This window comes from Apostichopus japonicus, chromosome 4, assembly GCF_037975245.1.
Source record: "Apostichopus japonicus isolate 1M-3 chromosome 4, ASM3797524v1, whole genome shotgun sequence".
Taxonomy (NCBI): Eukaryota; Metazoa; Echinodermata; class Holothuroidea; order Aspidochirotida; family Stichopodidae; genus Apostichopus; species Apostichopus japonicus.
In genome coordinates this window covers 1,491,117-1,506,306 of record NC_092564.1, presented here as the reverse complement: position 1 = coordinate 1,506,306, position 15,190 = coordinate 1,491,117, and the positions used below count along the sequence as shown (strand labels likewise).

Below are 15,190 nucleotides of genomic sequence, written 5' to 3'. Positions count from 1 at the left end.
ATATTTTGGGTGCCATTTAGGAATTGACAAGCAATTACATTTGATAGCTTGTATAAATGGTAAAAATTTCTTCAACAAGGGGGGCAAACCACTATAATGCAGGGTGTGATGGAATAAGTGAACTAACATCAAAACAGACCAACCAGCACACAACTGATACTTCGATTCACATTTTAGGTTGGTTGCTGACCTGACCCATTCCATAAGTTATCCATAACAATGACTCACCCCTGCCCCCAAAATATCTCCACAACTGAACATTGGTTGACCCCATGTCAACTGTGTAGCTACAGTAATTCCCCAAAATGCAAAATAAATTACATAGATGTTGAACTTCACCTGCTAAGAAGATGTGATGACATCAGAAGATGGGAGACTTGGCATTAATTTTGAGTGATTTGAATTTAATTTCCTTCCAAACTTCAATGTTTCTGATAGAAGCCATACTGTAATGCTGCTATACTACACTGAATCTATACATACTATCTATAATAAAGATACAATGCAGGGAAAATTGACTTCCGGCTAGTATAAAAAAAATGACAATCTGTTGAAAGACTGCTAAAACTGAAATATAAGCAATAGGTGATTTGATACAAGCGTAATCAAAAAGTGTATTTTATTATATCATGCTATATATTCCAGAGAAAAAAAGAAATATTGCACAATGTCATTCAAAGTGCCACTAAGCACCATACTCCATGAATTCAAAGGAAACTTATAAAGGTCTGTAGTTTAAAAACTGATCTCCCTTCAAAACCAGAATTCTTAATTATCTTTTGGATTACTCTTAAAGCAGCCATGTGTAATTTGATAGCAAGTCAACTGGTTGATAGATTTGATCCAGACATCGATGAAAAATGATTCCAATTGATCAAACAACAACAGCATCCTAGCTTCTTTCCTTTTCTCTCTCTCCTCTTCTCTTCCGGAAAAGTTAGATATGTTTAAAGAAGTAATATATGAGCGATTCCACTGAATATGACCATTTGTCACCTAGATACCAGTTTATTTGTCTAGATTAATATTGATCACATGAAAGGTTCCCTCTGGATTCAACACAAGATACTGCTTTCGTTACAGAGTTTGAGGAGTACAAACATTTTACAGAACTAATACCAAAAGACAAATTACTCATTGAAGTTAAGTCAATGAGAACTATATATAGCTAACAAAATAGGAGAACTTATGTGTTTTAAATACAATTAACCTGCATTATCTGGACCTCTTTTATTCGGGTGGGTCTGTGGACAATGATGAAATCACTTAAAAGGGGGGGGGGGTGGGGGGGGGAATGAAGTCATCCTTCTTATTCCCATGTATGCTTCTATTGATGTTCTGTCAAAGTGATGTTTCCCAAGTTTGATAAATGTGTGTGTGTTGATGTTTACTAATTTTTAATCAATGTAGTTTAATAATTAGACAAAACATTAGAATGTATGGGTCGCAAACTAACAGATGGTGAAATCATAGCATGGGTTTACAAGAAAAAACAAAATGTTGGGAAGCAGAATTATACAGAGAGATGTGATAATATATCATCTAACAGGGTTCATCCATCACCATCACATGCACTAACCATAATGAGAATGAAAGAGTCATTGAAGTTTGTTTCTTATCACCAATGTGTTAAAATATTGGAAATCTAACATGTTTATCCCCTGGTATAGAAAGATTTGAGAGTATTAAAAAAAAGTTAAATAATAATATTAATGGGAAGATTTGAATAAATAGGAAGTGTTAAGAAAGATCGAATCATTGGCATAAACTACCTGCTAGTTTATTGATTGGCTTGTAATTCATCCAATCAAATTAACTTATACTAATCTACCGGCATAAGCTCTGTCGAAAGCTGCTGAAACATTTTCCCTGAGAACAGTGAAGGAAAGATCTTAAAACTTCAGTTCCAAGTTATCCGAAAAATTGTTGTGCCGTTGAATCAAATCTGCCACGAGTTTTTCCTCCACTTCTCCTCCTTGATTCAACTCTTTCTCTGAGAGGATTAAAGTGCAGTGATCTTCTACTGTAATGACTTCCAGTTTCGTTCTGCGACTTTCTAAGAGATTAGCAATCACTACCTGAACAAGAAAACAAATCCCAGAGGTATTAATCAATATGAGCTCGGGTTAAGTTTTAACAGTCATTTCATATGCAAACTATTCTGATAAAAGGAGGACACAAACAAAGAGCTACCAAAGAGAATCCCAAACTAAACAACCAATTAAAACCTTGATGGATTTGGTTCATTAGCTCACTATCAATGTCCTTTTTGTGTAATACCTTGATGGGTTCTGCTACAGAGTATTTATCCATTTGACCACAAATATATTGCATGCTTGCTGCTTCATTGCTGAAACAATTGTGTAATACCTTGATGGTTTCGTAACACAGTGTTTGTCATTGACAGACATGACCACAGATGTACTGTATAACATGTGGTCTCATTGTTGCAACAATTGTGCAATACCTGGACATATTTTTTGCCACTTAACATAAATGACCACAAAAATACTGTATATATGCTTGTTGATACATTGTCACAACAATTGTGTAATATCTTGGTGAATGCTGTTATTTCACCACAAATATTATTCTTAGTCTTGACCACCACAACAAAATCATAGAACACCTAACTATATGGAATTACGTGGCTTCATTCACATAATTCAACTCCAGATTTGTATTACCATCATCACATCATGAGAGAAATTATCACTGCAGTACTGAGGGAAATGGTGTATCACTTAGAGATTATCACTGGAGTAAGGAGGGCATGGTGTAGCACTTACAGATTATCACTGTAGTACTGTGGCATGGTTTAGCACTTAGAGACTATCACTGGAGTACTGAGGGCATGGTGTAGCACTTAGAGATTATCACTGCAATACTGAGGGTATGGTGTAGCACTTAGAGATTATCACTGGAGTAAGGAGGGCATGGTGTAGCCCTTACAGATTATCACTGTAGTACTGTGGCATGGTTTAGCACTTAGAGATTATCACTGCAGTACTGAGGGCATGGTGTAGCACTTAGAGATTATCACTGCAGTACTGAGGGCATGGTGTAGCACTTAAGAGATTATCACTGCGGTACTGAGGGCATGGTATAGCACTTAGAGATTATCACTGCAGTACTGAGGGTATGGTGTAGCACTTAGAGATTATCACTGGAGTTAGGAGGGCATGGTGTAGCCCTTACAGATTATCACTGTAGTACTGTGGCATGGTTTAGCACTTAGAGATTATCACTGGAGTACTGAGGGCATGGTGTAGCACTTAGAGATTATCACTGCAGTACTGAGGGCATGGTGTAGCACTTAGAGATTATCACTGCAATACTGAGGGTATGGTGTAGCACTTAGAGATTATCACTGCAGTACTGAGGGCATGGTGTAGCACTTAAGAGATTATCACTGCAGTACTGAGGGCATGGTGTAGCACTTAGAGATTATCACTGGAGTAAGGAGGGCATGGTGTAGCACTTAAGAGATTATCACTGCAGTACTGAGGGCATGGTGTAGCACTTAGAGATTATCACTGCAGTACTGGGAGCATGGTGTAGCACATAAGAGATTATCACTGCAGTACTGAGGGCATGGTGTAGCACTTACAGATTATCACTGGAGTACTGAGGGCATGGTCTAGCACTTAGAGATTATCACTGCAGTACTGAGGGTAGGTGTAGCACTTAAAGATTATCACTGCAGTACTGAGGGTAGGTGTAGCACTTACAGATTATCACTGGAGTATTGAGGGCATGGTGTAGCACTTAAAGATTATCACTGCAGTACTGAGGGCATGGTGTAGCACTTAGAAATTATCACTGCAGTACTGAGGGCATGGTGTAGCACTTAAAGATTATCACTGCAGTACTGAGGGCATGGTGTAGCACTTAAAAAATTATCACTGCAGTACTGCGGGCATGGTGTAGCACTTTAGAGATTATCACTGCAGTACTGAGGGCATGGTGTAGCACTTAGAGATTATCACTGCAGTACTGAGGGCATGGTGTAGCACTTAGAGATTATCACTGCAGTACTGAGGGTATGGTGTAGCACTTAGAGATTATCACTGCAGTACTGAGGGCATGGTGTAGCACTTAGAGATTATCACTGTAGTACTGAGGGCATGGTGTAGCACTTAGAGGTTATCACTGCAGTACTGAGGGCATGGTGTAGCACTTAGAGATTATCACTGCAGTACTGAGGGTATGGTGTAGCACTTAGAGATTACCATTGCAGTTTTGGGTATGGAGTAGCACTCAGAGATTATCACTGCAATACTGAGGGCATGGCATAGCACTTAGAGATTAGCACTGCAGTATTGAGGGCATGGTGTAGCACTTAGAGATTATCACTGCAGTACTGAGGGCATGGTGTAGCACTTAGAGATTAGCACTGCAGTACTGAGGGCATGGTGTAGCACTTAGAGATTATCACTGCAGTACTGAGAGCATGGTGTAGCACTTATTCCACATCATAACCATTAGGTTCCTGGTACAAAACCCCACCAGGAAACAGATTCTCTTGATTTATTTGTACAATGCCACTGTGCAATGATCTTGAGCAGAGTCTTAAATGGATTTAGCGATCTGTCCTTCACTTACACCTGGATATGAGTTAATGACAAACACTTCCTTCCTGCTGTGCACTGTGTAGATGGTGAATGGAATGCCTCCATCTCCCTTAGTATGTGAGACAGCGGTCAGATACTGAAGTACACTCTCATCCGTCATATTAGGATGCTCACTATCGGTGCAGGGGCAGCAATGGCTGTGACAATTACAGGCGTGCCTCTTTAACACTGATTGAGAAGGGAAGGCATGACAAAGCCAACACTCATGTCTATGAACATGACATGGATGGCCTTTCAACTCTTCAAACAATGTTTAAACTAGTTATTATCAAATAAATTCCACCATTTGTGGTGAGAAGAAACAAATCATTGAATCTGTTGGCATGTTGACTAGACTACTGTTTGGTTTAAAACTTGACCAGCTGCATTGAAAAGGTAATGTAGGTAACGAAGGTAACGTAAAACATGACCAGCTGTATTGAAGGTAACGTAAAAGGGAATGTAGGTAACGAAGGTAACGTAAAACATGACCAGCTGCATTGAAGGTAACGTAAAAGGGAATGTAGGTAACGAAGGTAACGTAAAACATGACCAGCTGCATTGAAGGTAACGTAAAAGGGAATGTAGGTAACGAAGGTAACGTAAAACATGACCAGCTGCATTGAAGGTAACGTAATCATTGATACATGAGCGAGCAGACTTGACCATACAATAACAAAAGTCAGACACACATAAAATGTTGTTAAGTTTCTGTAAAACTGACTCCAAGTTTGACCTTTCTGAGGTATTTTAAAATTGTAATGAACTGATTGTATGGGAGTTTGTACAGTATTTCAATTTTAATAACCTTCTCACCTGGTGCTTGTATTTAACTAAAGCTTCCCTAGCTTTCTTAACCAATAAAGAATGGTCTGTTTCCAACTTGAAGGAAACCACAAATGCCACTTCAGCCCACTGTTGCGCTACATTTCCGAGCATTTTCGGAACCTGGCGGAGTTGTATGACTGGTGGTCCATTGGCAGACTGGATTTTGTGTTCAGGCTAATATAAAGAAAGAAAACATAAACAAATTTTACAAAAATTAAACAATAATGTTGCATGTTTGGTATATTTTGCCAATGCCTTATTAATTTGATCAACTCTCTTGGTTAAGACAATAGATGTCAAATTGAATACGGACAAATTCTGCAACAGCTGCTTTCATAGAAATAATTACTAGGTCTGAATGCTAGTGGCAATACATCCTGATAACAGAATGTGGTAAAACATGATGGCAGGGCACATTCTTACAGTACCTTTTTTTTATGTATAATGCATGGATCTCATGTGTACAATAACATGTAGCATGCAATGTGTGACATATCATTAAGATCATACATATTACATTCTGGACAGCAAGGCTAAGGCAAAGAGTACAGCTGTATGATATAATTCTGCCAGCGATGAACAACTAAGATGTTGTTGATCTTATCTTACCCCTCTCTGGCACCTTCCTAATGGAACAAAAAAGATTCATCTGCCTCCATTTGGAAGGAATTTCTTGTATTCTAAAAAGAGCAGCCTGCTTTCATCTGGTTTTTTAACTCAACACATGATGACATATATGTGATATAACATTCACTATTTCAGACATCAGAGTAAATTCACTTCTGGTATTGCATAGACTTTCATGTATTTCAGACATTAGAGTAAATTCACTTCTGGTATTACATACAGTAGGCTTTCATACATTTCAGACATCTGAGTTAATTCACTTCTGGTATTACATTCAGTAGGCTTACATGTATTTCAGACATCAGAGTTAATTCACTTCTGGTATTACATTCAGTAGGCTTACATGTATTTCAGACATCAGAGTTAATTCACTTCTGGTATTGCATACAGTAGACTTACATGTATTTCAGACGCAAGAGTTAATTCACTTCTGGAATTACATACAGTAGGCTTACATGTATTTCAGACATCAGAGTTAATTCACTTCTGGTATTACATGCAGTAGGCTTACATGTATTTCAGACGCAAGAGTTAATTCACTTCTGGTATTACATTCAGTAGACTTACATGTATTTCTGACATCAGAGTTAATTCACTTCTGGTATTACATACAGTAGGCTTACATGTATTTCAGACGCAAGAGTTAATTCACTAGTCATATGACAATTGCTGATGACATGTTCTTAAATTACCATGCGCTAAAGGAAGTAACAGGTATTGGTTTGAAAATGACAGACAAATAAAATAGAAAATAAGGGAAAGTAAAGAGTATGAATCCATCGTTACATGATTGTGATCTCAATTTACATTCACATGTTATCATGCAATGATTTGAACTAATTTCATCAGACTTAAGTAAACCTTGGCACTGACGAAAGAACTTGGCAAGAAATCAGCGGAAAAGATGCAAACACATCTGGCGGTCCACGTTTGACGCTTCCCTGCCCCCACCCCGACCCCAAGCTGGTTACCAGGAAGCCAGAGGGGGTAGGTAATGGTAATAAAAGTATATTCATAACATCACTATTTTACCTAAACATGACACAGCTGTTTTAAGTTTCCAAATCTCATGCCACATTAATATACTGCACAGCTAATGCTTTCATTTTCCATTCATTTCAACTCAGTTTAAGAGCTTGAAGAATGCAGCACAGCTTGTGAAACTCATGTTAGTGTATCCAGGACAGGGAGGATGGAGTATGATAGGAGGGCAAATTCTGACCCAATGGTGTGAGTTATTTCATATTTGTCATTTTAATACTTCACCTACCAAAGCGTAACCTGGTACGTAGAAGTCAGCAACTGCTGCTGCAAGGAAAACCATAGCAGATCTTCCCAATGGATGAATGGCTTCCGCTGCTACCTTCAGATAATGTAAATAGTCACATAGCGTTATAAATTCGATACATAGTAACATCTCCTGGTCCTTGACTGATTGGTAAGCTGTGAGTACTGATGATAGTTGAGGTATCTGTGTCTGGTCCACTGCAGGTGAAACAAGAACAGAGATTTATGTAAGACAATAACATAGTACACACAACAACAACAAAAAATGCCAAAATGCAAAACAATGCATGACATCGCATGACACAATATACTATAGTAATCTACTAAGAATCCAGCAAAAACAAAAGGAGGAGTTTTCAATCATTGTTTTCACATGTATCAGATGATTTTGTTGCTCTGCACATATTGTGAAAAACAATATTTTTCACCATAGCTGCAGAGCAGGGAAAAAAATTATAAAACTAAAAACATTTATAAAATATTCTATAATTGTTTTGATAACCACTTTCAACAATACAATAAGCTTTGAGAACACTTTAAAATAGAAGATGGGCCTATACAGATTAGTGGAAAGGACTGGTGAATTAAAATGACCGAATGCAAAAAAACCTTTCCTTTTGCATTGGATGAATACATCCAACAGATAAAGGGTACCTCGTAAAGTTTGAGATCCATCACTCTCTGGATGCAATTGGAACATATCAAGAATAGTTAGAACTTTCGAACCGTTCTTATCAAGATGCCTTCGAAACGGCATCAACGTTTTCCTTCTGTGTATAAAAATGACAGCATATCCTGCTTGTAAAAAATATCTGATAAAAAAGACGTCAAGGAATTATAATCAGTTGATAAATTAGGTCTTATGGTATAATGGTATGTTAAATTATTCCTGCTATCCATAGATGTCAAGATGAATATCATATGAGGTAACTATTAAGGAGAAGAGACAAAGTTAGAAACTTGATAATACAATTTATATTAGAAATTATGAAAGATGCAAATGTAAGGTTCTGAATTTGAATATGAAATTGCAACTGAACTGAATAGACTTTTAGAACAATGCACTTCCAAATACCGACAGTCGCAAGGCGGAATTGTTCCAAAACTAGTGCTCACATTAAACTGCTTGAACAAGGTTTTCGATGACCTCAGATTTCATTCAAACACCTGTAAATCTATGATATTAATAATTACCGATGTGCTGCAAGTTTCAGACCTGCGAAATGTATGGATATTTAAGGATGCTTAAAACTGAAATTGTGGCTTACCATGACAACGATTTACCTACTATCGCATTGCAAAATGATATGCCAAATGGTGAAACTGCTATACAAGAGGAAAACTTTATGTAGCAGTTTTATACACAGGAGCCATAGTATTTCACAAGAGACAACAATTTGTAGCCTTCAAAGCTGCTACACAAATTGAAACTTTAAGTTTATTCCCTGCTGACTAGAAATACAAGAATGAATGCTTGATAGAATTCCTAAAAAAAATGATTGGACTAATAAGATTTGCATCATATTACTGCTTTTATAACTGAATGTTTTTTGCAATTAGTCACCAAGTTAATCATCAATTACTGAGAACTATTATTCCATTTAACTCTAACATGTTTGTAACCCAGATTCTTTTTCAACGAGCCTTAATAAAAATTAATCAACGGTCAAGTGAAATTGTTCAATAATTTCAACCTCTTCTTCGTTAATATTGAAATACCATTTTTTAGAGTACTTCTGTACCAAATGTTTACAAAAAGTGTCCAAAATAAACTTATAAAGCTACTGGAAGAAGATGTGACCTGAAAGAAGGTTCTCTACCACATATGGCGATGAATTCTTAATTTCTCTGGTAAGAACTTCTGTTCTCAGAGGGTTGTGAATAAACAGACAGGTTGCCTGTGTCAATTGCACTTCCAGAATGCTCTAGAAAGTTATTTTAAGAACTAAAAGTGGTTTTGTGAGGTTTCTGAGTCAAGTTTGTCTTCCACAGGACCCTTGATGGAGACTGTCCCTCCTGATCATTTGATCGCCCCCCCCCCTCCCCCGTACCATAATAAATCAAATAAAAGAGTGAGTTAACATTTGTACAACGAAGAGGATACTCGGCAGCTGCTGAACCTCTGGTACCAGTACTGAAGTTATCAATGAAGCGAACAGTCTTGTGCTCTAATGGTACAGCTGTGCCCCCTGACTGTAAGAAGAAAGGAACCAATAGATATCACATTATGAGTTATAATTTATCAGACCAATTGCATTTACAGTAAGTTCCATTACTTTTACCCCCCCCCCCCCCCTCCCACCAACAACTTCCCTCCAATGTACTGCAAAGTTCATAAACAGAGTTGGTCAGCTTTTGTAGCAAGTCCAAACATCAAATTACACCGATCCATTAACAGATCAGTGATCTCTAAGCAAAGCTGCGATTAAATCATTTGTTGATCAGCTTTTGTAGCATGTCCAAACATCAAAATTCACTGATCCATTAACAGATCTATCAGTGATCTCTAAGCAAAGCTGCGATTAATTAATTTGTTGATCAGCTTTTGTATCAATTGAGCTACAGATACAGATAGGTAAATCCCAAATTTTCTATAGCACACATATTTAATTTCAAACAAGTTTATAAAGCTGCACATAAATTTCAGTGTATGTGACAGCAGATCGAGTGACATCAAAAGATGAAAATAATTAATATAATTAAAGAATTGTCAGAAGCACAGGGGTATTCCATTATAATGCAAACCATGGTTGAACGTAGGAGAGACAAACTGTGTTTGCTCTTGGTGGAACAGTACCATTCAACACTAATCATGCTGGACACAACCCTTACTGTTCCAACAAGTAAAATAAAGTCCAGTTGAGTTAATCATTTCTCAGAAGAACAATTACAAATGACCTTTAAGCCTTCATATGAATCAGCCTCCTGTACCATTTCATGATGCATGTAGTATGGAGACAAACATTCAGAATGTATCAAACTTCATGTATTTAAAGTTCATGGACACATGGAATTTGTAATAAGTCATTCCATTGCAACATGATTATATCAACAATTAATGTAACATTTTGGTTTGCATAGCTTTTTCTTGTTTAAGGATTGATCTGCTTATGTTTTCTAGATCCCTTGTTATCACTTATACACTTCATGTTTCTACTACAGTATATATTGAAAATATAATATGTAGAGAAAACAAAAAAAGGACTAAAATGAGCAATGACCCACGTCACCCACTGCAGTCCTTTCTTGAATAGGCTAAGTGCACCATTTGAGTGTCAAAAAATTAGTTTAGAATATACTAGTTTGTTTTCTAGATGTACATCTTGGTAACATGGTTCTGTTTTGATATTCCTTAATTTCCATTAAAGTGTATAGGCTGAGTTAGGCTCTAAATCTTTAGAAATTCTATGTTAAATTCAAGCCAGATGGGCATGCATTAAACTTAGGTTGTGTTTCTTTACCCAATCGTAAGTCAAATGGCCAAAGATTGCTTATTCACCTGTACACCCTCCCTCTGACCCATCCCCCCCCCAAAAAAAAAACCCCACCCCTTATATTTGGTTTGCACTTGTTGTTTGTTTGAAGAATTAAACTACTTTTCTCTGTAGACATGTTTCACAACCTTTGATTTATATTGTTGCTTAGCTTATCAGCTCAAAAGAATTTCAACTGTTTTCTAACCTTTTTCTCCTTCTTGATAAACATATAGATTATGCCCTTTACCCACTCATTTTCATCCAGTACATTGCAAATAAACATTGCCACAGTTGTTATCTGTTAAATGTCTGTTAAATAACCATTACACCTCGCATATATTCAAACGAAAGTCTGGTAAATAAGCACCAGTACAACTCTTATTTATCCAAATGATTAGGTAGATAAGTACAAGAATTATCCTTATTTAACTGACAATCAGGTCAACAAGTACCAGTGCCATCCTTATTTAATCCTTACTTCACTGACGATCGGGTATATACTGTCACTTCTATCTTTAAGTTAACTTCATAGTGTTATATTGTTAGGAATAGCATAAAATTCATCTTAAAATAGTTCTCACCGTAACCACAACAACTTTCCTCTTTCTGGAAAGCTGCAATTGAACGAATGATAGTACTTTTTCTTTAACTTCATCAAGTAACTTCGGTGGTGAGAATGCAGCAAGGGCATCTTCATCTGCCTCGACGTCTTTCGATTTTGAGAACGAACAATTCATGTTCTTGTATTTCAGTTGGTTAGGTACAGTAGGTCTTTGCACTAGACTGTCAAATTGTATGCAACATCTGTCATGTAAAGCGTTTCACTGTAAGCTCTGCAGCAGCTAATGTTAGGCTCACAGCATGTAGCCTAACTTAGGCTACTGTACCTCCACTAACCTAAGGCAATTATGAGACAGTACTGTAGCCTAATGTTATTGTTAGGCCTAATGTTAGGAATAGTAGTAATAATCCGTTTTAGTTTACAACGACAATTCACTGAGTTTTCCACGTAGTTTCTATGCATCTATACGATATGATTTCATGGGAGATGCAGTCAGTTATTAAAATTTGGGTTGTGGCATTGGGTCTATGATAAATAATTCCAAGCGTTAAGATTGTTGCAATTTTTGCAAATGATGGCCTCGCTATTTGAGTATTTATACAGTACTATATCCACAGAAAATAATACTGTACAAACACTATGGAAGTATGGATCAACCATGTCACATGTGTACGACCGTAAGGAACACAACCTTTGCACAAGTACCACTTCCGCTACAATAATGTCGAGATTTTTTTATTGTTGCTAAATACAAAGTATTTCACGTTGACAATATTAGGCCACGCCTATCATTGCGTTATCAATGATGTCCCAAAGCGGTGCCCAACGTTTCTACTCGTCTTTTTGCTATGACGCAAGAAAGCGGAATATATTACGTACAAATATATGCTGTACTTGCGAAAAACATACATGGTTCACTTCAAAAATACATTTTAGACATTATTAAATATATGTATACACATATATTTCTCTGAAAATTATATTTATTCCTTTAAAGAATATATTTATATATTCTCCAGGACTACAGAAATTATTTTCTTAATAACAAATATGTATTCTGTGCAAAAATATATATTCTCTTACAGCAAATATTCTGTAAAAAATATATATTCTCTAACACAAATTTTAATTTTTGTTTTAGGCCATCAGGTGCGTATCCAGGGGGGGGGGGGCGTTGGGGCGCGCGCCCCCCGGGTAAGAAAAAGAGGAGAAAAAAAAAAGAGAAGAAAAAAGGAAAAAAGAGGGGAAAAAAGAGGAGGAGGAGAGGAAGGAAGGGAAAAGAAAAAGAAGAAAGAGAGAAAAAGGAGAAAAGGAGGGAGTAAAAGAAAAACGCGAAGACACCGGGGAGAGAAAGAGGAACAGTGACATCATTACAGCGCTGAAGGGTAGCCAGTGACGGATCAATGATTTCGTAAAAATGTGACTCACCCTACCCCTTACACCGACAACTCCATTTTTTGACGTTTCCATTTTCCTCTCTCACTATATATGTACTATATATGGTCTATCATAACGCGTGTGTAGAATTGTGCTATGAAACCAACTGTGGCTGGTCTCGAACTCGACCATGTCGTCGGGGAACATGACGCATTTTGGGATGGGGGCGACCGCCCGCCCCACCCCCCAATTCAGCATTTTTTTTAAATGAATCGCTAAGTAATTTCAAAATAGAAAGTGCTTAGAGGCAACTTACAAGGCCTGGGAAGTGTCATTTCCAGCGATCTGGGAGACATTTTCGGCCAAAATTTGCTTGTACGCTTCGCGCTAACAAATGGTCCTGGGTAGTGCCATTTCCAGCGATCTGGGAGGCATTTTCGGCCAAAATTTTCTTGTACGCTTCGCGCCAACCTATGGTGGCGCTACGCTTAGATAATTTGCCTACAGGCTTCGCCCCTCCCTTGGCAAATTCCTCGCTACGCGCCTGTTCGAATTTGTAACGCAAACAGCAGATATCACATCATATCAGTGAGCATGAAAATGGCGTTCCAGGATGAAAAGCCTCAAAACTGTCCGACTTGCCTGAAAAAATAACCAAAAATTTTCGCGCGCGGAGCGCGCGTTCAACGTGTCCATGTCAATATCATATAAACAAGCATCGGTTATTACATCGCATGCCATCATGTACCGTACGGTCCGTTCAAATTGCGCAGTATTTCGCGGGATGCTAATGTAAACAACGACATGTCTCATGTAGATGTATAAAAAGCATGGAGGTCCAATTATGTCAAAACTCTCTTTTACATTAGTAATGGCGAATTAGGGGTTGCACCCACGCCGCGCAGTGGCGGAGCGTCCATACGGTGGGAGTGAATGCCCCCCCCCCCCCCCTGACGGACTCAAATGGACTGCTGGCGCCTTTTTCAGCTCTTTACCAGAGCCGTATATAGAGAGAGTTTGGCCAACCATGTAACCGATTTGGATTGGTCGAGAGGGAAAACGCCCACACAGGGTGGTAAAATAGGTCCACTTGAACACTTTATAGCAGACGACACGCATACTCACAGTGTATAGACTATCGTTTTGTACACGAAAAAAGTACGAAATTATGAAAGAAATGGTGCTGGGGATGCTGCAATCGGTCAGAACATGGATATTGTTGTTCGATTATCCGACTGACCATAAAAGAAGAGGAATTTTTTGGAAGTAGAAAGAACAAGATGGAGATCTAATGAAAAAAAGTCTGTGTAGCCTAGGCCCATACTAGCCATAGGCCCTAGTGTAATACGAGTAATGTACAAGCAATGCGAGAATTTTACGTTCAGACTGGTTTCTGTAATTACATGCATGGCTATTCTCTCTCGTTTTACGATCCACAAATTCGATTTCATTATGCCAGCTCTCCTAATCATAGGCATGGCAGTTTCAGTCGCACATATAGTTATCCTAATTCCTAGTTATTGTATGCCTAGGCTATGCCTAGCCTAAAAAAGTATCACTTTTAGTTCTATGTAAAAGGGTGGGCTAGCCTCTAGGCATCATGTAAAGCCCTAATCCTTAGTTAAGCCCGAAGCATAAGTTAAGCCTGGGCTTAGTTAGACCTGGACCATTCTTGCTATTACTACAACTGTTATAGCACATTACATAATATGGCACAGTATAAGGCCCAATTAAACTAGGTCTAAGGAAAACAAAGTAGCCTAGGCCTAAACTAGTTAGGCTAGGTCTATACTCATTGGCAACTTGTGGGTTGTGTACACATACAGGCCTAATTATATAGACCCTTTTAGTATGTCATAAACAAGTGCCCAAATGGTTAAATGATCTTGGTTTGTGTTAATTGTCAGCATTGGCCTAGCCTTTTTAGGCTAACATGAATTCAGCCTAATTTTTTCTTCTTCAAAAGTATAGCCTAGGCCTTGGTTTAATTTGGATGCAGTCAACTATCATTTATCAAAGTTGCATCAGTACCTCCTTATTCCCTTAATTGACACCCACATTGACAATTGAAGTTAAAAAAAACCTTTTTAAATTATCTTTAGACAGTAAATTTTAACTCCCTGAATTTCAGGACTTTTTTTACAAATCAAAGGTGACATGTGCTCTGAAGAAAAACTCCTAACATAAAAAGCCACAGTTAGCAGACTGTGTTAATGACAAACCTGGTGAGTGACTTCTAGACTGAAATCCAGTTCCTGCAACCACAGCAATAAAGTCTTTGTTTTAATCAATGCACTTGTGTGTTTGAAACTTTCAAATGGACACTCAATGGCAGTTGGTTAAGATATAAGGTTTTACCTTCATCATGGAGAGTCGAAGGGAATCTGCCTCATCATCTGAATAATGGACTCAAGGATAGC

General features: G+C 37.8%; 1 protein-coding gene across 1 annotated transcript; it reads right to left on the bottom strand.

Moving 5' to 3' along the window:
- Window positions 1-586: 586 nt before the first annotated feature.
- On the bottom strand, window positions 587-12,186 carry LOC139966087 (phosphopantothenate--cysteine ligase-like). The gene is made up of 6 exons (XM_071968784.1): window positions 11,413-12,186; window positions 9,460-9,548; window positions 8,010-8,167; window positions 7,339-7,553; window positions 5,430-5,615; window positions 587-2,078 (listed from the first exon to the last, which is right to left on the bottom strand). Exons 1-6 carry the CDS (start codon window positions 11,566-11,568, stop codon window positions 1,893-1,895), a joined length of 990 nt encoding a protein of 329 aa, XP_071824885.1. The 5' UTR covers window positions 11,569-12,186; the 3' UTR covers window positions 587-1,892.
- Between the last annotated feature and the right edge of the window lie 3,004 nt (window positions 12,187-15,190).

What these genes read in the sequence shown, in the direction of transcription:
- LOC139966087 (XM_071968784.1), bottom strand. Translation starts at nt 11,568, where the DNA reads ATGAATTGTTCGTTCTCAAAATCGAAAGACGTCGAGGCAGATGAAGAT. An exon ending in GGAAAGTTGTTGTGGTTACG is followed by an intron (nt 9,549 to 11,412) that starts GTGAGAACTATT and finishes TTCTTCTTACAG; the next exon opens with TCAGGGGGCACAGCTGTACC. An exon ending in AGAGGTTCAGCAGCTGCCGA is followed by an intron (nt 8,168 to 9,459) that starts GTATCCTCTTCG and finishes CTTTTTTATCAG; the next exon opens with ATATTTTTTACAAGCAGGAT.